The following is a 25,257-nucleotide window of genomic DNA, read 5'->3' as shown; positions in this document are numbered from 1 at the left end:
ACAACGAAGCACACAGCGTCTTCAGGACATGGCTGCAGCGGCAACAATACTACAGGGAGAATAAAATTTACGCCTTCTTTCTTTGCGTGAACAGTTGGGCGGCGTTATGCAAATCTTCCCACATTGTGAAGTAGATATGTGGGGGCGTGTTAGAACGAGCCGTTTTAGGTAGGCGTGGTAACGTGGTAAAAATGGTAACTCTTAACTTTTATAAAGAATATCTCTTTGGATTTGAGACTTTAGTCTTTGCAACTTTACAGATCTTCTTTATGCACCAAGAGCTTGTAACACTCCAAAGAGAAAGGAAAAATTGAAATCGCATCATATGACCCCTTTAATGTCTATCCGTTTTTATGACTTTATGACTGTCTGAATATTTGTTTTCCATGCTGAGCCTTTTTGCTTTTACTGTGGAAATCAATAGAAGATATTTTGAAAAATGTCTCAGTGATTTTTTCCGTACTATAAAAATCAATGGGGTCCAAAGATGTTTGAACATTCTTCTTTTGTCTTTTACAGACAAAAAGGTCATACTTGCTTGGAATGACATGAGGGAGAGGAAAAGATGAAAAATCTTTTTGGGTGGACTATCCCTTTAAGTTTGATCTGGTATCATGTTCACATCAATTCTCTGAGGGTTTTTGCTGAAATTATGACAGTCACAATTTTCCTCTCAGCAGTTTGCAGCTACAGTGCAATGATGTTGATGAACAGAAACAGACTATGAATGAGTAACATGGTAACCTCTCCATGTCTGATGAGCCAACTTTAAATGTGCCCCGTCATATTGTGGTGAGGATGAGTTTATGCACATGCACCTGAGGCAAGAACCTTTAAAAACCCTACATACTTGTGTGACTTGCGTCCGTTGTGGTTTTACATTTGTGAATGCTCACTCATGAAATGTCATGAGCTGATAAATGCAACCTGGAGGGTTTGTTCCTGTCGTCCCATTCTGTGGCGTGTATCTCTCTGGGCGCTACAATTATCCCTTGACTATTATCAAGGTTCCTGTGCTCGTTTTGTACACAAATTCGAAAGACACAGAATGAGAATGATGAAGAGGGTTGTGTTGAGGCATTGTGTAAGCGTGTGTATCTCTGGGGCCTGCAGAAAGAAAACTGAATTGGTGATTACATAAACGCACAAATGGGCTGCAGTTTCTGCCTGCTGTTCCCTGGGCAGTAAACAGCAGGACTGCTTCAGTCTGGCCAGCCAGTTATGCAAGCTACCCTTTATTTGTCCAAGATAAACCCATGAATTCAATATGCACTCTTAACTGGGAAGACCCCAGAGTGGAAGATGATGTTTCTTAAACAGGACGTGTGCAGTGCTGGATTGATGGATGTTTTGAGATATACACCATAACAAAATTTCAACCCAGTCTACATTTCTGCAAAACCTGAAATACATTGCTGCGGGTACATACAGTATTGCTTTACAAGAGGTGCTATAAGTGATATAATTTTTTTTTCTTGCAGATGTGTCTTCTTGTGCCCATAGGTACATTTTCGCTAAATGATGTTGTGTTGCTTATAGCATGTTTCACGACACTTTCAAAGTGAAATGTCCAGTGAATGGTGCTAAATAGAGTGTTACATTTTTTTTCTCCAGAACAGGTAAACTTAACTAAGGCAACGTATTATTATTACATTGGTTGTTGTACATGTCATAGCAGTTCAGAAGTCAGTAAAACATTAAAGCTCTTTCACATTTGAAATGATCAAACCAACAATACTAAACCCTACCCTAAATCTAACTGTGACGAGTGGGGGCGGGGCCGAGAGCCGTGGGAATGGAGCGAGGCCGGTGGAGTGATTGCTAATGAGGGACACCTGCACCCACTCACCGGTCTCGAGTCTCACGGAGGAGCTCCGGAAGGATAAAGGAGGAGTGACTACAGTGTTGGACGAGAGAGGACCAGGCGACTAATTTTCTTAAAGGGATAGTTCACCCAAAAGTGAAAATTCTGTCATTAATTACTCACCCTCACGTCGTTTCAAACCTGTAAGACCTTCATTCATCTTCAGAACACAAATTAAGATATTTTTAATGGAATCTGAGAGCTGTCTGACCCTCCATAGATAGCAATACAACTGAAATGTTCCCAAGTCCAGAGATGCAGCAAGGAGATCTGTAAAATAATCCATGTGACATCAGGGGTTCAACCATAATTTTACGACGCTAAGAGAATACTTTTTGTGCGCAAAAGAAGAAAAAAAAAAGACTTTACGCTGTTACGCTGTTTTCGTTCAGATCAAACCACAACAACGTAGGAAACAGATCCGGCGTGACGCAGCTGACACAGAACAGCATACGCTGTTTACGTCCAGTGGATATTCTCCAAAATGGCACCAGGGTGATGCGGAGGAGACGAATTGAAAAAGTCTTTTTTTTTTCCTTTGCGCACAAAAAGTATTCTCGTAGCTTCGTAAAATTACGGTTGAACCACTGATGTCACATGGATTATTTTACCGATCTCCTTGCTTTCTTTCTGGACTTGGGTACATTTCAGTTGCGTTGCTGTCTATGCAGGGTCAGACAGCTCTCAGATTCCATCAAAAATATCTTAATTTGTGTTCCGAAGTTGAACGAAGGTCTTACGGGTTTGAAACGACATGAGGGTGAGTAATTAATGATTTCTTTAACAAAATCCAAAGTGAGATCAAAATGCATTTGCTGTGCGAAACATGTCACTTTAGGTTGTTTATATGAGGCTTTGAGCTCTTTCATTGAATGTCGTGACTTGTGTTACATGGGACTCAAACCCTAGCGCTTTATATTATATTTTTGTAAAAAAAAAAAAAAAAGCCTGCATGGAAACTGCTTTTGCAGAACTATGCAGAATCCTACTGATTTTTCCCCCAAATCAGCAAAGAAAATGTGAAAAACAGTCAAAAATTCTGTTTGAGCTTGGAAATATGGCAGAGATTTCCTCATTAACACATAGAGGATAAAATGTCACCATTTTTACAAATTTTGGAGCATTTTTTTCAGTATGTGGATATTTACCCATTTTTAAAAATATATATATATATATATTTGTAAACAAACAGTTGATCTACTGCATAAAAAGTATAGATTGCAAGTTTGATTTGGTGGAAAATTTCAGGCTTCTGTCATTTCTCCTTTGGCATGTCCGCAAACAAAGAAAATAAGTTTCTGCTATTATGATGCTATTCTACTCTACTTTTGTATGCTTAGGTGACAGATTTTTTTTTCAGAGATATGTCTTGAAGGACCTTCTTTTTATGCAGAAGATGAATACAGAAGGACAACACAGTAAACACAACAAAAAATTTTAAAATGTTCCTCCACAAGTTACTTTCAATGTTATGTTTCAACCACAGCTTTCAACAGAGAGCCCAGAATTCAGTAGTGCACCTTTTTGCTGCATTGTGACTTTCACCTCTACCAAAATTTGTGCTGAGTTTGCATACCTTTTTCTGTAATTTTTTTGATAATTCCTTAATCCAACAATAATCCTGTACAGCATTGTTTCTGTAGTGACTTTATCCTCTAAATTCATCGATATACACTTCATTACTCCAAAACCATTTCTTAGCAAAGATTTGCCCAACAGGCCATTTTTCATCCACACACTGTGATATTTTGGCACCCCATGTGGAGTGTTTGGGCAGGGAGGAGTGGGCCCCTGTGGGGATAAGATTACTCATTTTGATAAAGTGCCCATGCCTCCTAGGCAATATCGTGCCTGTAGTTCTCTAGTGAAGCGTAGCCTACAAAACCCTTGTTGATGCATCCTCCTCCTGGTTTCCTAACTCTTCTTAACGTTTTGTCTTTTACTTCCCTCATATCCTTTTCACCATATTACTCGTGCCCCCAGCCTTTCTTATGTAACTTTGTTGCATACCTTCCTACTCTTCCACTTAAAGCCCTTTTTTTAGTCTGGAGTGATGAAATGTCTCGGTTACGTATGGTAGTTGTTGCTCGGCTCCGAAGCGAAAAGCTGGTATGCATTGCACCTGCTGCCTTATTATACTCACGCTGTGATCAGCGGCAGCTGGATGCAATAATTGCATTGGCTCGTTTAGTTTACACTCGAAGTAGATTGGTCTATCGAAGCGATATCCCAATTCGTCGGTCACGACGTGACTCGTAGTGACCGACTGAAAGGGAACAGTGAATATACTGGCTTTTTATCTTGCCTGAGTGGATCTTGTTTGAAAGTTCAGGCTTGATATGATGAAAACATTCTCAGAGGGATTCCTGGTGGCTCACTGTACATTGAATGTGCGTGAGGTCAAATGTGTGTTGTGTGTGTATCGCTATTCTTAACCCCTCTGAAACCCCGGGTGTTTGCTCATCTGCCATGCTAATGAGCTTGTATGAGTGTGTGCGTGTGTGTGTGTGTGTGCATGTTCTTTAATTAAGACATCTGCTGTCTGGGTCAGCCGTAGGGATGAAGTGGAGACTGCCATAGGGCAGTTTTGGAGTCTGGAGTCAAACCGTGCCATGTTGTACGGGTCAATGACAAATAAATGACGAATAAAAATGTGTGTCCTAGTGGATTAGACTAGTAATAAGATTAACGTAAATCTTATGTTCAATGTTTGCGGAAATAAATATTGAAAAAAATCGATTCGTGGCCTTTGAGAATCGATATTGAATCGACCACATTTTAAAAAACGATATCACAAGGTTAAATTCAGGTTGGTTTCATATGATTTCCAAAAACGTTCAAATTCTAAAAATGCCTTGTGGTGTAACCATAGATTAAAAACTATAAAAATAATATAATTTCTTGAATACATTTGAGTACATAATTTGTAATCATAATTTTAAATTATTTTTATTATTTTTCATTATTTTATTATTATATTTTCCCCTGTACTGTATGTTTGTTGCACAACATGGCTTTGGTTTGGCAGAGCAAAGTTTTTCAAATATTAATAAGCAGCAAAGCACTTTTATGATTAAAACAAAATGATAATGCCAAACTCCCAAATAAAGTTTATACACACACATATACTATGTATAGAGAGATGTATGTTTAAAGTACTTTTTAATATCTTAATTGATCTGCACAAAAAATGAGCGTCATGTCATTGACCTTATGAACTTGCTGTGCAATCTGTCATTAAATAATCTGTGTTGCTAATTATAAACACTCAAGATTGCCTAAATGGGCAACAGTGAGAGTGTCTGCTCACAGTCCAGCACTATCCAGTTACTGTACCTCCATCAACTGCTGTGATGGTGTAGGTAGGCAGCGTGCTGCCTTAAGAGACCCATTTTGATCCGTGGTAAAGGCCCTGTCGACATCCTTTAACGAATGCCAAAGATTAGTGGAGCAGGCCCAGTGTTTCCCACACATGCAGCCTCAGCCAAGTGCAGCTCTCTGGGGAGATACTGAGTGAGTTTCTCCTCTCAGTGTGAACTTGCCTTTTAAACACCCATACTCTGCTGAGTAGCTTTGCTGCCATTCACCTTAGAAAATCAAGAAAGCTTGGTTTGTTTAAAGGCATGGTGAATTATTGATTGCAGACTTCATATGTTGATTGATTTTAGTAATGGGTTTCCATATCTGTCCAGCAGAATCATCCATGCAGTTGTAATATTTAAATCGTTCAGTGTAAGTACAGTATAAGTCTTTTATTCACTGTGACATCCAATAGACTTACTTAATCTGCCATTAGAGTAAGTGTCTTTCTCAAGGTGCTGATAGATTACAATTTATGCCTTTTCAGGGTTTGAACCAACAACCATCTGGATGCAAGGGCTGAACTGTAGCTATGATGCCATGCTGCTAAAAACAACTGGCTCAGAGTCATTTATTTATGAATCAGACTACACTGGTTGTGTAGCATGTTTTTGATTGTCTAAAAAAAGAAGAAGAGTCATTTGTTTGTTAATCAGTCGACTCTAGTTGCACAGTATGTGTTTGATCCTTCAAATGAAAACTACAATTATTTAAATAATCAACCTAAGCCATTTTTGGGGTGTGTGGGACTTAATCCTAGCATTTCCCAGGCTGCAACCTGTGTTGTTCAGCCACATTGACCCTGTCCAGCAATCTTCAGCTCAATCAGAATACAATTAAAGTGAAAGGTTTGTGAGGGAGAAGTACACTTTTAAGGAAACCCCAGGTAGTGAATCAATTAGAGAGCCTTTAAAAGTTAATTACTTTTGTTAGAGGAGCTCAAAGAAAAGAAGACCACTTTCTCAGTCCCTGAGCAGATCTGAGCTTTTTTCAGGCCAGTCAAGTTCTTCGACACCAAACTCCATTTTAGGCTAGTTTACAGGTGGCATGATGGCATCCTATGACTGTGTCATGTTGAAAGTCAATGAGTTCTTTGTGCAACCACATTCTACTGTAAATGTTTGTCCATGTGCTTGAGTTTAGAAATTTGTTGGTATTCTGTGACTTTTGAGTTTTTATGCTCTCAATTCCAGTGTTGCCATACAATAGTTAGAGCAAAAAGACAGTTGACTAACAGGGGACATAAATGTCTTTTATGAAACAAAAAAATTTTTTTTTTACAGAAAGAAATGTGGTATATTGTAACATTAATTTATTATTAATAAATTATTTATATTTATTAAAAACAGAAGCATTAAAGTGTTGCCTATTTTATGAAAATTAGAAGAAAAATATTAGTCATTTTTTCATGATCATAGACAATGTCTGCTTTATTTATTGATTTATTTTATTTATTTACTTCGTATGCATGTGTGAATTTATAGTTTGATTCTGTTCATTAACAAAGGATTTCCCAAACTGGTGTTTGTGAATTAACTAGAGGGGTTGGTAAAAAAAATAAGTCATTAATTGAATATAAAATTTAAAAAAAATTATTATTTTTTTAAACTGAACAATAACACTGAAAAAATATTAAATATTTTATTTGTTTAACTGCATATTGTGAAAATTAACAGACATCAAAGAACCGTGAACACGAGTTTGTAAAGTTGTGCATTAGCACATTATACATTTGCAATTATTGGTGCTTCAGACCACCCGAATACTATTAAATGATTATCCCAAATTATATCTTTTAATTTCAGTCATTTAACTACTAAAGGGAACATTCTCTCCAATGATTATGTTCTACAGTTTGCTGCGTTCCATAATTAAAGAGGGCTAAAGACGTGCTTGACTGTCTCTCTCTGTTCTCTGGTTGCAGCCACTGTCGTCTAGCTCCAGCGCATAGGCTTAAATGTTCAACACTACACCACTGTACTGCCAGAGAGGAACCTGTGTCTTGTTAGATGGAAAGATCAATTATGTGAACATGTACAGGACTTTGCGCATCAGTTTGAGCCCCATCAGCAGGTGGCCAGTTCACCTTCACAGGCTGGTCAATGGATCTCCCATCCTGTAACTCTATCTCCATCCAACCAGTTAAAAATTCATCACTGGTTTTCAGGACCTCCTTGCTCACTGATAATTTGATTTGAGTTGATAAGTTCTCCGCTGATGTTCTGTTCAAAGCCACTTGGAGGTGACATTGATGACAGCCTGTTTACAGGTAATAGATACACTGTACATGCAATGACTACAGGCCTTCATTCAGAATCTGCACTCGAGCAAGTGCATATAAGTGCATTCTGGTTATATATTTCAAGACATTATGTACTGTACATTATTTATTATGGTTGATTCATAATAATTAATTGTAAAACTGCAAGCCTGTGCCACTATTGTTTCAAGTGCTCACACTCTAAAAAAAAATGCTGGGTTAAAAACAACCCAACATGGGTTGTTTGGCAACCCAGCGCTAAGTAAATATTGGACAGAACACATGCTGGGTTATTTTGACCTAGCTGGTTGGGTTAAATGTTTTTACCCAACATGCTGGGTTGTTTTATTTAAGTCAACTAGCCTATTGTTTAAAAATTATTATATTGCTGGCTTAAAATTTACTGGAAATTAATAATCACACAGAATTACTAGAGGCAACAGCAATAATCAAAGGATGAACATTTATTATTAAGCAAGAACACATGGACAAGATACAAGACAAACAGAATTTATTTGGGTGAATACAGCATAGTTTATATACATTTAAAGTAGTTTAACAAGCATTTTAGACATAAAAAATTTAACATTTAAAAGTAGCATTTTAATTTAGGTGTATTCAACCGTTCTCTGTAATCGCTTTTTACCAAAATAGTGCTAATTTGCGTGCCGGTGTGTCGCCGAAATCTAAGCCGGTGAAGGGCTGCTGTTCGCTGGGGGAACTATGAACTTCAGACCGCAGCCTTGCATCTCACTCGTAGCTGTAAGATGCCGTGACTCCATAACCTGCCCATAAACAAACAGTACTGAGATTAGAGAACATTTTAACATCAAATTAAACTAATTATAACAAATAAAATCCATTTTTGTTATGCAAGGCAAAAGGCATTTCCATCGTGTGAAACGACCGCCGCTGACGCAGCTGTCTGACACCTTGTCCTTATGTTGCGTTGCGTAAAATAATACAATTTACAGAACAGTAAAGACTTTATAAATGAAATAAAATGTATACAAACCTTTATTTCGCTGAAGAAGTGCACCAAATCTGCGGCACTGAGAATAGCTCTTTCCTGTAGTGGACTCGAAAAGCCCATGCTCTGACTGTAACTCAGCATCTGGGTTGTTTCTTTGGAGACAGGCTCAACCCAGCGGTTGGGTAGAAAAAAATGACCCAGCATTAAAAATGACCCAGCAGCTTAGTTACAGAAAAACTACCCAGCACCTGGGTAAAAAATATTAAAAATAACCCAATAAAATGACCCAACAAGCTGAACCCAGCATTTGGGTTTAAAAAATAATAATAACCCAGCACCTGGGTAAAAAATATTAAAAACAACCTAATAAAAGGACCCGAAAGGCTGAACCCAGCATTTGGGTAAAAAAAAAAGCTAAAAAAAAAATAACCCAGCATTTTTTAGAGTGCGGGTTTACAACATGTAGGGGTGGGCGATATACCGGTAGAAATTTGTCAACCAGTAGAGATTTTGGACTGTCGTCTCTATCGTGGTTACACATTCACGTAACACTGCTGTGCTACGTGGTCACGGAAACGAGCATTGTGGTTTAAAAACAAGTCATTTTAAGCCATTAAAATGCAATCAGCAGCAAAAGACAACTTATTTCACTAGAATATGCGTGCGCTGTCTGAGAAACTGTTTCTGAGCGCTGTCAGAGGTGCGTGCATATGAAGACGGTGCTCATAGAGCAGGGGAGTATTGAACGAAGTTGTTTTTGCCACTTTATAGGCCTTGAATGGTTAAATACACACACTCATAAAGTGACAGCAGTTTAATATTCCTGATGTTTTTCACCATTTATATTACATTGGGTATTGGGGTGAAGAGTGAAGCTTTTGCGTAACGTGAGGACCGGTACATAAGGAGTATGCTTTAAGGAGCAGACTTAGCATTTAGCATGCTAAAATGTGCTATTGCACGCTAACAGTTCATTTGCTAGCTAGTACTATCCCTGATAGCACATGTACATCTCAGAGACGTCTATTTGATGTGCGTTTAGTTTACATCTGGAAGATGTATTTTTTAGAGTGTTCATTTATCTGCAATACGTCTCTAGGATGCTTCCTGTCAGACGTTAAATAGAAATTTAGAAAATGCCTTTAAGATATTTGATTTTTTTAAAACGGTTATCAGGTGTTTGTAAACAACAGATGCTTTCCAGATGAAGTGCTATTTAACAGACATCTTGCAAATGTACTGTATATGTGCATCTGGGATCTTACAATTCAATGATGTGACAAAAAATATATATATAAAATTAAATCCTGTCAGGAAACCATATGAAATCACTGCTTAATTTGGTCTCTTCAAAATAACTTTGTTTACGTTAAAGTTATGTGAACCAATTCTGTTTATTAAATCATGTAAATTCAACACACATTTTTGTCAGTGTGTGATGAAAACATGGTGAATAACTTGCCTGGAGGATATGGTACAGTAGGAATGTCTCTCAAGGATAAATTTATGACTCTGGATTGGTTTCTTCTGGGTAATGTTGTGCCTTTTATTTATTTGGAAACCATAAAAAGGTCTTTTAAAGCAACATCTTTGTTTTGTGCCATTCATAAATTGCCTCTCATCCTTCAGCTGACTGAATAGCTGTAATTATGAAAGCAGTCTGTGTCCTTGACTGTGTGGTCTTATAGTAATTGCTCAGCACTGTAACCTTGGCTCTTTGCAAACTCAAAAGATATCGAACAAAAGACCCATGTGGTCTTCTGATTGGTTCATCGGGCTGAAGGTACTGTAGTGCTGTATCCAGGCTGGATTACATTCTCTCTTACTCTCTGTGTGTGAGTGGGAGTTACAAACAAAGACTGCTACAGTACATATATGTAGCCTATGGCCCAGGTTACACATAATGAAAACACAACGAGTTCAGATTTATTCATAACTGTGCTGCTGTGCTGACCACAGGGCACAAATACAATATACATCCTTAGACCAGTTTGAAACATTAGAAAGTACATTTATACATCACAGTACATTTATGCATTACATTGAAACACTTTATCATTGATTGGCATTAATCAGCAATTATTGCATTTAATTTTACCATGTGACTTAAACTATTTGCTATTTTTTTAGGAACCTTGGGAAATCTGGCTTACGGGTATCATGTCTAGGGCTGGGTGAGTAAAACAAGCTATGCTATGTGTACTATCACTGTTAGGCTCTTATAAATATCAGAAATTTAGATTAGCTTAGGATTCACTGATACAGTATATAATACTGCATGTGTCGCTCTGACATTACCTTATAAATTCTCTCTTCAGGCACATGGGTGACGTTTGGTGGTCAAATAACAGATGAGGTAGAGTTTTCATGGATTGTTACTCTTGTTTATTCACAAATTACTGGGCAATAGCATTTAGCATGCTAGCATGCTTTTGCAGCAAAGCATAAAAACCTGAATAAACATAACACGAACACTATGCTTTAAAGGAATAGTTCACCCCAAAATGAAAATTCTGTCATCATTTACTCACCCTCATGTTGTTCCCAACCTGTATAACACGAATGTTTAACACGAAAGAAGATATTTTGAAGAACCAAACAGTTCTTGGTCCCCATTGATTTCCATAGTAGGGAAAGAAATATTATGGAAGTCAGTGGGGACCAACAACTGTTTGATTACCAGCATTCTTCAAAATATCTTCTTTTATGTTCAACATAAGAAAGAAACTCATACAGGTTTGGAACGACATGAGGGTAAATGAAAAAAAAATGAAAAAAAAGTTTCATTTTTGGGTGAACTTTCCCTTTAAGTGCAGCTTTAATCAGCCTCTACTGTACAGTAACTAAATAGCAGCACAGAATGCATTACATATAATTACAACCATGTCATTTGAGTTTTGTACTGCCGAAGACAACATAAAGCTATAATGCCCTCTCAGCTGTCAGTTTTCTCTCCATCTGTGATCTGTCCCCATCTCTCCTCTCTCTCTGTCTTCTCTCAGATAGCTGAGCAGCTGATGACGCTGGCGTATGAGAACGGTATCAATCTGTTTGACACAGCCGAGGTGTATGCGGCAGGGAAGTGAGTACTCTTTACTGATTTCCCATCATTCATTGCTGCTGCTCATCATGAGCGATAGGGATTTACACTTTACATATATGAGGAGATTAGTAAAGTATTAACTCTAGTTTTAGCAACATTATTATCTTTTACAGGAGTGTATAGACCTACTTTTCTCACAGATCTGATGGATCTAAAAATGCTTTCAGGAAGCCAAATCATTGTTTGCTATTAAAATGTCTTTAAAATGTTTTTCTATACTGTAGCTTTTGCAACAAGGTTCGTGCTGCTTAGCAAAGATGTGACACAATAGTCAAGATTGTCGAGACCAAATGTTAAAGTTGAAGAACAAGATTGACTTCTATTCTGGGTATTTGGCAAGGATGTGTTTTCCTAAATGTCCATAGAGGGTATGGCCCTGGAGAAGCATCTAATAAATTCAATAGGTATTCATGTATAAAAATGTATTATTACTAAAGGTGTTATATATATATATAAAACACTTTTAGTATTAATGCATTTTATTATATATAATAAATTTTTTATTATTTTTATTTATTTTTATTGAAATACTTTTTATATTTATTTAAATTAAAAATGTATCATATTTGTATTTATGTATTATATTTGTTCATTTTATGAGTTGCTGAATTGTTATACATTACACCAGGGGCGTAGATTACGTGGGGGACGTGTCCCCCCCCACTTTTAATATCACATAAAAAAGTGTGTTCGCATAGAGGTTTTCAAGAGCCGGTGTGAATAAATATAGATTTAAATTCAAAGAGACATGATAGTCTGTGCATGATCTGATGTTTTATTCGGACCCAGAATAAGGCGAGATGAAAATGTCTTTATCATCACTTTTGATCAATTTAAAGCATCCTTGCTAAATAAAAGTGTTCATTTCTATAATTTCTTCTCCAAAAAAATAAAAATTATACTGACTCTAAGCTTTTGAATGGTATAGTGTATAATGTTACAAAAGCTTTTTATTTCACATAAATGCTGATCTTTGGATCCTTCTATTTATCAAAGAATCCTGAAAACATTTACTGAACTGTTTTAAATATTGATAATAATAATAATAATTAAAAAAGGTTTCTTGAGCAGCAAATCAGCATATTAGAATGATTTCTGAAGGATGTGACACTGAAGACTGGAGTAATGATGCTGAAAATTCAGCTTTGATCACAGCAATCATTTTAAAATATATATACACTGTATATATATAAAAACATTTCTGTCCCCCTCACTTCTGAAATGATGGCTACGCCCCTGCATTACACTAACATTCATACTTACTACATAATGCTGTTTACTGTATACTTTAGGTATCTATGTTTAAGATGACTTAGTGAAAGAAGTTAGTGTTTGTCAGCAGAATTCATTTGTGCAAGAAGAGAAAAAAAGATGGAAAGTTAAATAGCCAAAACCTGCTAGCTTGCAGTAAATATAGCAGTGACGTCTTTATTTTCTGCAATGCCGTGGAGCTGTAACGTCAGGGAATTGCTGATAAAGTTGAGCGGAAATAGCCTGACTCAGTGGAAATCCACTCGACGGTAAAAAAAGGCACTTTAATGAGGCAGACCTCACGAGTGTTAAAGGACATAACCTTATATATGTCGTTTGTGTGTGTGTGCGGAGTGTTTTTGTTGCATTTTTCATCTGTTTCATGCCATGTCAAGCTGGCGATGAGGCTCGTGCAGAATGATGAAGACAGCACTGTAAATACTTCAGCACAGACGAACTACCCGACCTTTATTTCTCATACACATACACTCGCCGTCTTCACAAACGGTGAATTTACTCATCTAGACTGCTAGTTAAATAAAAGACGAAGACTAGTACTGTTTGTGAGTTTGTCTGTGGACATCTGCTGCCCTCTTGAGCCCACGTTACAATAGCTCTTCATTTGTTACAAGCTGTCACAAGGACTCACATTCTTGCAAAGGGATGACTAGGCCTGATGGGAGAACCATTCATGAAGAACACATTGGTCCTGAGGGCAAAAATGTAACATCTGTCATTAGAAGCTCTCCCTCCCTTCCAGTCTCTCCCCTTTTTAAAAATCTGCTCACAGGAGGAAAAAAAACATGAAGTATTTTGCCTGTGTTTACACTGGGAGTTCCTTTCATATTGCTGTAAAGTGAATGCTTCATTAGCTTAATTCTCTGGAAGCTGAGAACAGGGAATCCCCCAGTGTAGAGGACGCTTTTGCTCACCGACTGTGATGTAAGTGAGGAGGAGAAGGTTTAGGCTAAAATAATAGCATGATAATTGCTTCTCGCTTTCTTGCAGGGCTGAAATGGTTCTCGGCAGTATCATCAAGAAGAAAGGATGGAGGTAAACATATTGATTTGCTGTTTTTAAGGGTTCTGAACATTCTCGAACTCTTATTTGCTGTGATGTGCTATGTTTGTGTGCTGTTTTCTCCTCTTCAGACTGTCAGAATAACTGCTGACTTGATGCTTGCTTGTACCTTGCAGCTCCTGTTAGTTTGTGAATGACTAATGTGGAGTTTGCACTTAAGGGGACATTAACTTTTATTCATTCTACCATTCACTGTATGCAAGCACTGAGGCGAAAAGCCACTTTCCCCCGGGGAAAGATGTCTTAATTTTGGACCCAAGTTTTCGCCCTTTTTAGAAACATGGCATGACTGCAGTTTCAAGTATTCAAAAAGTCTTCTCTTGGGAGAAGAGAATATTTTAACATGAAAATTCTAAAAAAAAAAAAAGCCGCTTATTTAGATCATCTTCTGCAAAGAAGTGTACTTTTCTTTAACAGAAAAGATATTTCAAATTCAAAATTATTATATTTATTCTAAAATCCTGTAGCCCGTCCTTGCCTTTGTTTCGCCTTCAACCACTTTGTCTCCTGTGTTTCATAGACGTTCCAGTTTGGTCATCACCACCAAGATATACTGGGGTGGAAAGTAAGTGCTGTGCTTGTGTGTGTGTGTGTGTGTGTGTGTGTCAGAAAGAGGTTAACTATGATTCATACCTTCCCCCGACCGCGTGAGCAACAGGGGAAGCAGGTTAATGATAGTCTCTTTCATAGTAGTGTGAAGCTGTGTGTGGGATATAGTAAGGGAAGTCCTGCAGACCCTCACTGGAGAATGATCCAGGTCGAATCCCCCCTCTGAGCTGTGGTCTTTCACTCAGGGCAAATTAAAGGCCAAAGCCGAGCACTGATGTGAGGTCACCATCAAACATTAATGGGTTTAAATTGCCACTGTGCTTACATTTTGATATTAATTAGTCTCACATACAGAATCAGTGGCCATATTAAATGTGACCTTTAGTAAATTTACCTGAGAAGGATCACTGATTATTATGTGTGCACCACTGCACATATGCATCACATTAAATTTGCAATGAAACAGAAGTAGCAATAGATGTTTTCTTCAGTATTGTGACATACATTTGAGTGGATTATTTAAAAAAATGGATGGGGACTGTGCATTATTTGTTGATTGGATGAAGGCAGATCTGAATGCCAGCGGGATTTAAGCTGACTAAATGATTGGAGAAGTCTGACATACGTCACCAGAGAGAAGTCCGTCATTTCACCGGAAGATCAAGCTGACATTTTCATTAAAAATAACAAGGTCAAACAATTTTTTTTTTAATAATTAAAGAATCATTCACAATGAGTTCAATAACAAGACTTTAGAAAATAGAGGTGAATTTACATCAAAAACTTTAAAAACACATCCAGTAAGCTTAAGTAGTAATACTTAAATGTCACATTCTTGTTTGTTTTTCAGAGCAGAAACAGAGAGAGGCTTGTCCAGAAAGCACATAATAGAGGGTAAGTCGTGTTAAAAATATTCATGATTGCAGATAAATGGAAAGGGAAATGTAGTTAAAATAAAATAGCACATTTCAGCTTTAAATAGTCTTTGTTTTTCTGGCCTTCAGGTCTAAGGGCATCACTGGAGAGACTTCAGTTAGAGTATGTGGATGTAGTGTTTGCTAACAGACCTGACCCCAACACGCCAATGGAAGGTAGGTGTGCTTGATGGGATCCTGGGATAGTTTTTGCATCTTTGACTCCCAGCACTGGAATGGCTCACTTAACTGCTTTGCACGGAAGCATGGGACTATATCAGAGCAACTCATAAAAGAGATCAGACACATTGAGACCAATGGCAGAGAGTTGTTTAACCTTTACGGTGCAAAAGTTCCAAAAATAGTCTAATCATCCCACTCATTTTGTAATAAACTATGTCATACGGAATAATTAATTGTCTGTCTCGGAACATTGAGCAGTGAATGGAGCATGTTGTCTAAGTGTGCTGTCAAGATGATTCAAGTTTGCATCACAGCAGTTGCATCCATTATGCATTTAATGGTTGAGTCAAGTTATAATTTAGTTGAGGAAGAGTGCATGCTTTTGCTTTGGAGAGTTTTACAAACGCATTAAGTGGACTAGTACATCTACATCTCGTCGCAGTAGATCTTTCATTATAGAAAGCAATAGTTTAGAGGGCTAAACAACCGAAGCAGCATGACTGAAAGATTTTAGTTTACTTAGCATATTCACAGCACTATAGCATGGTAGCTTTAATGGAGTCAGACCAATATGTTTTCGTCCCCACATTTCTTTAAAGTCCTGATTGGCTGATAATGCTCCTCTCCTTAAGAATGGTGAGATATTAAACAAATACAAGGTCAATTCAAGTTGACATCATTTAGCGCATCATTTTCATTACCACAGAAATTAATTTTGATTTGTTCCTCCTTTTCCTTAAAACAAGGGCTAAAATCTGGCTTACAGTGAGGTACTTATAATGGAAGTTAAATGGAATGTTAAAGTACTCCCAAAATGCTGATCTAAACAACTTTGCAGCTCAAATAATGCTTGCGTTTTAAGAGAAGTATTAATCTAAGTGCCTTTATAAAATCGTAAGCCTCACATTTCTGTCTTTAAACCCTCCAAACTTTGGTCCCATTCACTTCCATTGTAACTTCCTCAGTGTAACCTCTATTTTCGTCTTTTTTTTTTTTTAAAGAAAATGAGGGATGGGAAATGAAATTGAGGTAATCGACATCTTACAAATGCTGTTAATTGAGCCTAACTTGACTAAACTGTGACGATACCATGCTGTACATCTGTGAGGGGTATATGGACAGATTGAGACTGAGCCTGATGCTTCTGTGGTCATGGTTGCTCGTGCTTGTGCACAGACCTCGTTAGTTCAAGCGTGGATTTGCAGAATCCGCTCTGGTCCAGTTCTGCTACCTTTTTTTTTTTTTCTTCAGAGATTTCATTCCATTTGCTGGTTGGTAAACCTCTTTTCATAGACTTTTGTTTGTTTGTTTATCACCAGGAGATCCATTTAACACTTCAAAATCAAGAACATTCATCATAGAAGGTACATGGTACCCTCAGTTAGAGTTTTGACCTCCTGTCTCCAAAAGCATTTTATGGCTTTGATTTGTGATAGTTTGCCCTCTTTTCCTGGTGTGAGAAACCTGACTTTGTCCATAAAATGCTGAAGATTTCCAGAAGTTCCTATTAAACCTTGTATGCCGTAGAATGATTGATTTCTTTGACTATCCTGTCCATCTTGCAAGTGAAATTTGGAGAAGGTCATTGCATCTTACTGACCCGTGATTATAGTGTCTTTTTCTTATCCATTTTATCCATTTTTTTATTGTTGAATATTTACCATTCATTCCATTTTAACATCTTCTCCATTATTTATTTTTCCTAGAAATGCACTTGTTATGTAGGTGTCGAGCGGATCAATTTTGGGGCTTCGCTTGTTTTTTGTTTATTTTTTTCTGTCAGTTCAGACATAAATACAGTTGCATATATTACTCATATTATAATGAAATGTAAATAATTAAATATATTAAAACACTTTAACCTGCTTCTGCTCATACTATGCTTTAGCCTAATATTTGGATTTTCTTAAAACCAATAGAAAAAGATGCAAGATGATTGACTGCAGTGTCCTCCGCTTCCCTGCATGCGAATATTTTATTACTGCAAGTGGCTACTCTCTTTTTTGCATGCGTCTGTCATTTTTGATATTTTCTCTTTGTTTACTAATTGTTCACACTGATATTATTCACAAATCTTTAAAAAAAAGACATAAACTGCGACTGGTAAATTGCAAAAATTCTACCATGTGAACATCATATGTACTTCATATGTTAGTACAGATTGGAAATTTGATTTACTAGAGGTTTGTGAATGCTGTCCTCTCCTGCCTGCAGTGTTTTACTTACTAAATAATAGTAATAAATAATTGGATGATTTGTCATATGACCTTTTTGATTATGTTTGTCTATTTAAGTATATATTTTCTTTTTTTGCAGTTTAATATGTGGGAATTTCTGTATAAAATACAGAAATGTGTAACAGTAAACTATGTGAATAGGAACTCAGTAAATATATTGGCATCTAATGTGGGTTTATAAAAAAGAGACTGTAGAGACTACATAGACCCACAAAATGCATTTTTAAACAAGCAGCTTTTTGGAATCCTTTAAAATGTTGCTAATCGAAACTTTTTCGAGAATCTAAGTCTGAAGGATGGAGACCTGCTACTTCTTAAATTAATGTTTGTGTGAAACTACTTCAGTGTTCGCTATAGCACTTGACAGATATTTTCTATTATTAACAGTTTTTTTTAATCCATTTTATCTGGTTTCTTTCTCATAATAGGATATGTTCATGCAGCAGTGTAATAATCTCATGACATGAAGTAGATTGTAGGCTGGACCGTGGAAAATTGCTCCTCTGCGAAATGACAATGAAATGCAGCCTTGTGGAGATGTCATGCAGTCCGGAGTTGCACTCTGATTTATTTTCCACCCACTGAGAAACTCTTTGAGTAGAGTTACTATAACATGCATAACCTTCGGGCCATTTTTAATGCCCTGTCACTTTGTATAAAGAAAATATGAATAATGGCCTTTGTTGCTTCTCAGAATGTACTTCTGCTCCACTTCCATTACTTTACTGTTATATATGTCCTTGTTTTTTACTAGCTATGTGTATTGCGGTCGTCTTACTATCTCTCAGATACTCTCTGATCACATCTGCTTTTGTTCCTCGGTCCCTCAATATCTGAGTGTTGTCCGGACTTTGATAGTTAATATTGTGATTGGCAGAGACGGTTCGAGCGATGACCCATGTGATTAACCAGGGAATGGCCATGTATTGGGGCACGTCCCGCTGGAGCTCCATGGAGATTATGGTGGGTATGAAAGCACAGTGAATTGTTGTTGTTTTATTGTCTAATGCACTGAAAAATGTTGGTATAGAATTTACTTCTAAACAACTTTTACATTTACATGGTAAGTAACAATGGTAAGTAACATGGTAAGTTAAAATAGTATTTTCTTGTAAAACATCCTCCAGTTATCTTTGTTTTATATACAACTAGAAAAAAAACGATCTTACGTGTGCATGTAGGGAGATGCTTTTGATGATAAAGAAATCTGCACACACATATAAATGGATTTGTTCTATTATGAGCAGCTGTGAATCTGTGTTTTTCAGGAGGCGTACTCTGTGGCGCGACAGTTTAACCTGATCCCACCTGTCTGTGAGCAGGCCGAATATCACATGTTTCAGAGAGAAAAAGTGGAAGTACAGTTGCCTGAACTCTTCCATAAGATAGGTGTGTGTGTGTGTGTTTTTTTGCTAGAGAAACGTTATTTTTCATGCAACCTCAGAAAATGGAATGAAGTAACGGAGTTGTTGTAATGGTGGCTGGTTGATTTGTGCAGGTGTGGGAGCCATGACGTGGTCTCCGCTGGCCTGTGGAATCATCTCAGGGAAGTATGACAGCGGTGTGCCTCCTTATTCCAGAGCCTCTCTCAAGGTATTCCTCGGCTATGTGTTACGTCTGTCCTGGCTGTTGTTGGTGGTGGTCTTCATTGATGACTGCGTGTGTTTTAAATGAAGGCCTTGCTTGAGTTTTCGTTTGTATTTTGGGATTTTTTTTCTATCACTTTATTGGATTGTGAAGTGCTCCAACTCATCTGCACATTTGCGTGTAGATGAATGCACAAACATTTGTGTTTCTTCTCTTTTCTTTACTGTGATATAGTGGCTTTCCATACATAACTTTACGCACAGCCATTGAGTGCTTTTGATTTCTGAAAGATTTTATTTACTGTACATTGCATTGTATGCATAAGAATAATTAATTAATCTACATAATTTGCATGATAATACATGATTAGAATTAAGTATGGAAGCAACAAAATTACAAATAAAAAATTATAAAAAGCAGTAAAATCCAAACGTATACATACTGTATACTGTACATATTCCATTGAATAGTATTCAAAATATGAAAAGTAGCATGCATATTTTCAAAATAGTTTAAAATTTATTTGCAGATTAAATTAAATATTTTACAGTTTTGTGCTTGTTAATCATTTTGAAATATCACCCCCAAAATTGTAATTCTACTATTATTTACACTATACAAAAATCAACATTATCATTTAAAAGTTTGGGGTCAGTTGTTTAAAAGTGACATTAAAGATTGCATTTATATTATTGTTAAACAAATGCGGTACCTTTAAACTTTCTATTCATCAAAAAATCCTGATAAAAATGTATCACAGTTTCAACAAAGACATTTTTCTTGGGCACCAAATCAGCATATTCGACTGATTTCTGAAGGACAATGAAGACTGAAGTAATGATGCTGAAAATTCAGCTTTGCCATCACAGGAATAAATTACATTTTTATTTGTATTAAAATAGAAAACATTTGTTTTACATTGTAATAATATTTCATAATATTACTATTTTACTGCACTTAATTAATCAAATAAATGCAGTCTTGGTGAGCAAGAGAGACTTTTTTCAAAAACATAAAATCTTCCCAACTATTAAAATTTTGAACAGTAGTGTGTGTGATCCATTAAAAAAAAACAGCATGCAGGTTGTCTAGCAGCAAGTAGCATAAATTGTAACATTATACAACTCTCATTTAATGATTAATAATTAATGTCAACAACATAGCCCTGTCCTATTTCTTGTGAGAGTATGATCAGTTGAGCAAAAGTTTGAGAAGTATGATGTTCACCACCTTTAGGCAGCTGGCCTGGCACCCATCATATTTCCACTGCACTATCCCATCAGCACCCGCTCATAAAACATGTTCCTGTGGCTGTGTGTGCAGATATCATCCATTCCATCATTACTTCACAAACACAATGAATATCCAGCAGCTATTCCTGTGGCTCATCAGCCGGTGGTGTGTGGCTCTCTGAGCAGGTGTGCTGTCTGTTTGAAACAGGGCTACCAGTGGTTGAAGGACAAGATCCTGAGAGAGGAAGGCCGCCGTCAGCAGGCGAAGCTGAAAGAGTTGCAGGCCATTGCAGAGCGGCTGGGCTGCACGCTGCCCCAGCTGGCCATCGGTAATACTGCCCGGGCCTTGCTGCTCTCTCTCTTTCTGTCTGTCTGTCTGTCTGCCTGCCTGGAGCTCAGGTCAGGCTGTGTGTCCTCGTCTCCTGCTTCTGTCCCGTGTCTTATTGTCTGGGGTCTTGTGTTGGCAAACTAATGTCTGTTTTTGTTCCTGAACTTTGTCAACCAATCAGAGGTTTTTCCATTCACTGACCTGATGCCATGGGTTAAGGTTTGGTTGACCAGTATGGCCCTATTAAGTAATGCTGGTAAATAAATTTTACCTGGTCCATGCTTCAAGTCTTTAAAAGTCGTAAGTGCTTTAAATGTTTAGCTTAAAGGGATAGTTCAACCAAAAATGAAAATTATCCCATGATTTACTCACTCTCAAGCCATCCTAGGTGTATATGACTTCCTTCTTTCAAATGAACACAATCAGAGTTATATTAAAAAATGTCCTGGCTCTTCCAATCTTTATAATGGCAGTGAATGGGGGTCGAGATTTTGAAGCACAATAAAGTGCATCCATCCATCATAAAAAAAGTGCTCCACACGGCCCCAGGGGGTTAATAAAGGCCTACTGAAGCGAAGAGATGCGTTTGTGTAAGAAAAATATCCATATTTAAAACTTTATAAACCATAATATCTAGCTTCCACTAACTGTCGTATGCACATTCACAAGAGAGTGGCATTTACTAGAGATTAAGTTTTAAATATTGATGTTTTTCTTACACAAATACATCGATTCGCTTCAGAAGGCCTTTATTAACCCCCAGAGCCGTGTGGAGCACTTTTTATGATTGATGGATGCACTTTTTTTAGGCTTCAAAATCTCAACCCCCATTCACTGCCATTATAAAGATTGGAAGATCCAGGACTTTTTTTAATACAGCTACGATAGAATTTGTCTGAAAGTAGAAAGTCATATACACCTAGAATGGCTTGAGGGTGAGTATATAATGGGGTAATTTTCACTTTTAGGTGAACTATCCCTTTAAGGCACTTAAGGCAGGAATACATTGGACAGCTTTTGCCCAGATTTTTGCCTCAATTTGCAGTCTGGTCTCTGGAGGAGTCAATGCTAGTTGGTGAAAGTCAGAGACAGTATGCAGATTTTGGGCAATTGGTATTGACAAAAAAAATTGCATAGTGCGTGATGGGAACAGACTTGAATTTTTGTCATTTCAGACTTTGAATCTATACAGGGTGGACATGTTTGATATTTTCCGCAGGTTTTAAAACACATTGTTTATATTTCTCATGCTTCTTCTATCAAGGAGGTTCATGTTTCTGTGTGAGTTTGTTGCGTTTGCAATGACATGAAAGTCTGGTAGTGTGTGATCTTTAGTTTACTCTGTATGTGCACAGCAAGTGTATGATGCCCAGTGTGTTCAAATCTGTTCAGGTTTTAAAAGTCATGTAGTGTATTCCAGCCTTTAGTAGTAAGAAAACTAGATATCCATAAGAATTCCTTTCTAGATGGAAAGTGAGTATAATTAAATGCTGATTTCTTGTCTTTTGTATACAAATGTAAAAAAAAAAAAAGGTTAAAAAGCTGTCACTGGGGTGGCCCTTTTTCAAACAGTGCTAAAATGTACCATTAAGATATTAAACTGTACGCTTAAAGTACTAATGCACACCCTAGGGGTATATAAAGTACAAAAGTGTCCCTTTTAAAAGGATGCCACCCCAATGACGGCTTTTGTTACCTTCCTTTCGATTGTGTATTTCAATGTGTAAGGCAGGGTTACCCGTGGTTCTTTGGATTATTACTTGTTGTTCAGGTGGTCTCTTCCTGGCTTAGTGGGCTGTTCTTGAGCAGAATAAGTTGTAATATGGACCAGACTAAAATTCAAAAGTCTGCCATTGTGTAATGCTAAACCTGTCCCAAAAGCACAGAGGTCAGTGTTTGCTTTATAGGAACAACAAATGATGTTAGTCCAGGAATGTGTCCTAGTTGTGTAAACACATTAAGCAAATAAAACAAATCAACTGATGACTATCATTCATTAAAGGGGAAACAGCATAGATAATTGCAACATTTTAGATTAGTAGCTTCAGGTTTTGTTGCTTATATCCACACTAATCATTTATATAACCTTAGCAGTAAAGGTCAGAGTAACCGCAGGTGTTCAGTAGGTTAGTGCTGACTGCTAACTGCAGACCAGATACACATTGTTTGGTACTTGATTGTGTGTCTGTTCTTGTGGTGGGACGGTTTTAATGTGATGTGGTTTTCTACAACCTGTGAATGTTTTTTAAAATGTCAAAGTTAACATTAAACTCAGTTTACTTCTATAATGTTAATTATGTCTGAATGAAGAAGGATATTTAGAGATTAAAAATGTTGTGGATTTACTGTATAGACAAAGAAAATGCATTAACTTGAATAAGTAAATAAGTTGTCCAAGCTTAAGACAAGTGAGTTTAATAGCTGGTTAGAGCCTAAAATAAGCTTCTCCTGTGTGCCAGTTGTAATGGAACAAAACTCAAGTTTATTTTTATGATTTAAAATGCACTTGCTTCAGCAGTAACTGCTTAGTTCAAGTTTAATGCCCACACATGTTAGCACTCTGTCAAGTACACCTACCTCTGTCTTTTTGCTGTTCGGTGTTCTGACATTGTTGGTTATATAAAAAGCACACAGGCCTGAATTGCTTTCATCTCTCCTTAGAAAATCTAATATCTAGAGAATTAGCTCTTTGCCTGAGGCCAGATTTCTGGTTGAGCTTTCAAATGGCTTTCACATTTACAGTTCTAGACTCTTTCTGTTGACTGTTTAGAGAGATGTGAAGTGTCTGTGCTTTGCTGTGTCTCTAGCGTGGTGTCTGAGGAATGAGGGGGTGAGCTGTGTGCTGCTGGGGGCCTCCAGCACTGAGCAGCTGATGGAGAACATCGGAGCCATTCAGGTGAGCCACTCACAGCAGGATTCATACATGAACAAAGCTTTTCATTCTGTTAACACAAAAACAATTGATGAAATGCTGAGGTTTTCGCAAACAGCAATCGCACAACTACGTGACGTAACAAGCTGTGAAAATGAGCATTGCGTAATTTTTTTTAAACAAGCTAGAGCTTAGAATTTTTTAATTAATGATGAGATTTCACTGTTCACACCAGAAATTCTGAAATAGAAGACAATATAAATTAAATATAAATGCGAATATGTAATGTATTATGTAATTACAAAAATAATTCTGGTGAATTTATTTATTTTTCATTACAGAGCAATGTCAGGGCTATATTGCTTAAGCAAATATTTAAGCCAATCAATATTTAAGAGTATAAATATACCTCAAAGCCACTGAACACTTATACAGTTATTGCCCTAGAAAAAGCTCATTACACACACACATTAACCTCTTTTTATTATTTTTTTTATATTAATATTATTATTATTGTTGTTGTTGTTGTTGTATTTTAATACAAATTGCGGTTACAAATAAAACATCTTGAGCAAATAATAAAAAGATTTTAAATCAGTAAGATACATAATATATAAAAATATGAATTTGATTACTAAATAAAAAATGAATATTACTATTGTAATACAACTGTAAAATCATGTATTTTATTATATTACTATTACTATTGAACTACTGTTGTACTATTGAATTACTGTAAAATAAAAAATTGAGTATTTAAAAAAATTTAATAATAGTGATTTTATTTTACAGTACAGTGAATATACTAATATTTATGGATGTCTTAATTTCTAACTTTTTAAATGTTAAACTATCAAGCTTTTATTTTGTCGGAAAACCACAAGGAGCCCTCAAAAACTTCTCGTTTTGATGGTTGATGCATGTTGCATTCCCAACATTAAATAAAAATAAATCAATTATGAAACAGCAAAAATGGAAAAGGTAACATAAAAAAACATATTAGGTGCTTGTTTTTAGCCAACAGACTTTGTTATTAATACATTTGTAACATTAAAAAACACATTAAACTTCAACCCAACGTTCTTCCAGGTTCTTCCAAAATTATCATCATCAATTACACATGAAGTGGACAGTATCCTAGGCAACAAGCCCTACAGTAAAAAGGACTACCGGTCTTAAAAGGAAAGCCAGTGACACTGTCGACCTGCTTCTTTCTCTGAGCTTTGACCATTAACCTCTTTTATTATTTTTTTTATATTAATATTATTATTATTGTTGTTGTTGTTGTTGTATTTTAATACAAATTGCGGTTACAAATAAAACATCTTGAGCAAATAATAAAAAGATTTTAAATCAGTAAGATACATAATATATAAAAATATGAATTTGATTACTAAATAAAAAATGAATATTACTATTGTAATACAACTGTAAAATCATGTATTTTATTATATTACTATTACT

General features: G+C 36.6%; 1 protein-coding gene across 4 annotated transcripts in view; it reads left to right on the top strand.

Moving 5' to 3' along the window:
* kcnab2b (potassium voltage-gated channel subfamily A regulatory beta subunit 2b) overlaps positions 1–25,008 on the top strand; it is a 42,894-nt gene extending 17,886 nt beyond the window's left edge. For 2 of the 4 annotated variants that reach the window (XM_016549114.1, XM_016549116.1), the window contains exons 2-15: positions 10,588–10,631; positions 10,776–10,813; positions 11,460–11,539; positions 13,820–13,864; positions 14,412–14,456; positions 15,291–15,334; positions 15,445–15,531; positions 16,857–16,901; positions 18,652–18,737; positions 19,043–19,163; positions 19,273–19,367; positions 20,802–20,922; positions 23,729–23,817; positions 24,883–25,008. In XM_016549114.1, the coding sequence (XP_016404600.1) occupies positions 10,588–10,631; positions 10,776–10,813; positions 11,460–11,539; positions 13,820–13,864; positions 14,412–14,456; positions 15,291–15,334; positions 15,445–15,531; positions 16,857–16,901; positions 18,652–18,737; positions 19,043–19,163; positions 19,273–19,367; positions 20,802–20,922; positions 23,729–23,817; positions 24,883–24,972 (1,030 nt within the window). In that variant the 3' untranslated portion in view covers positions 24,973–25,008. The remainder of the gene's footprint in view (positions 1–10,587; positions 10,632–10,775; positions 10,814–11,459; positions 11,540–13,819; positions 13,865–14,411; positions 14,457–15,290; positions 15,335–15,444; positions 15,532–16,856; positions 16,902–18,651; positions 18,738–19,042; positions 19,164–19,272; positions 19,368–20,801; positions 20,923–23,728; positions 23,818–24,882) is intronic. The other 2 variants (XM_016549115.1, XM_016549118.1) reach the window with 1 other exon arrangement.
* Positions 25,009–25,257: the final 249 nt, after the last annotated feature.

The sequence above is a fragment of the Sinocyclocheilus rhinocerous genome, unplaced genomic scaffold, assembly GCF_001515625.1.
Source record: "Sinocyclocheilus rhinocerous isolate Xijiao unplaced genomic scaffold, SAMN03320098_v1.1 scaffold72, whole genome shotgun sequence".
In the NCBI taxonomy this organism is placed as follows: domain Eukaryota; kingdom Metazoa; phylum Chordata; class Actinopteri; order Cypriniformes; family Cyprinidae; genus Sinocyclocheilus; species Sinocyclocheilus rhinocerous.
Note: the sequence above shows the minus strand (reverse complement) of the source record. Positions and strands in the feature narration are given on the sequence as shown.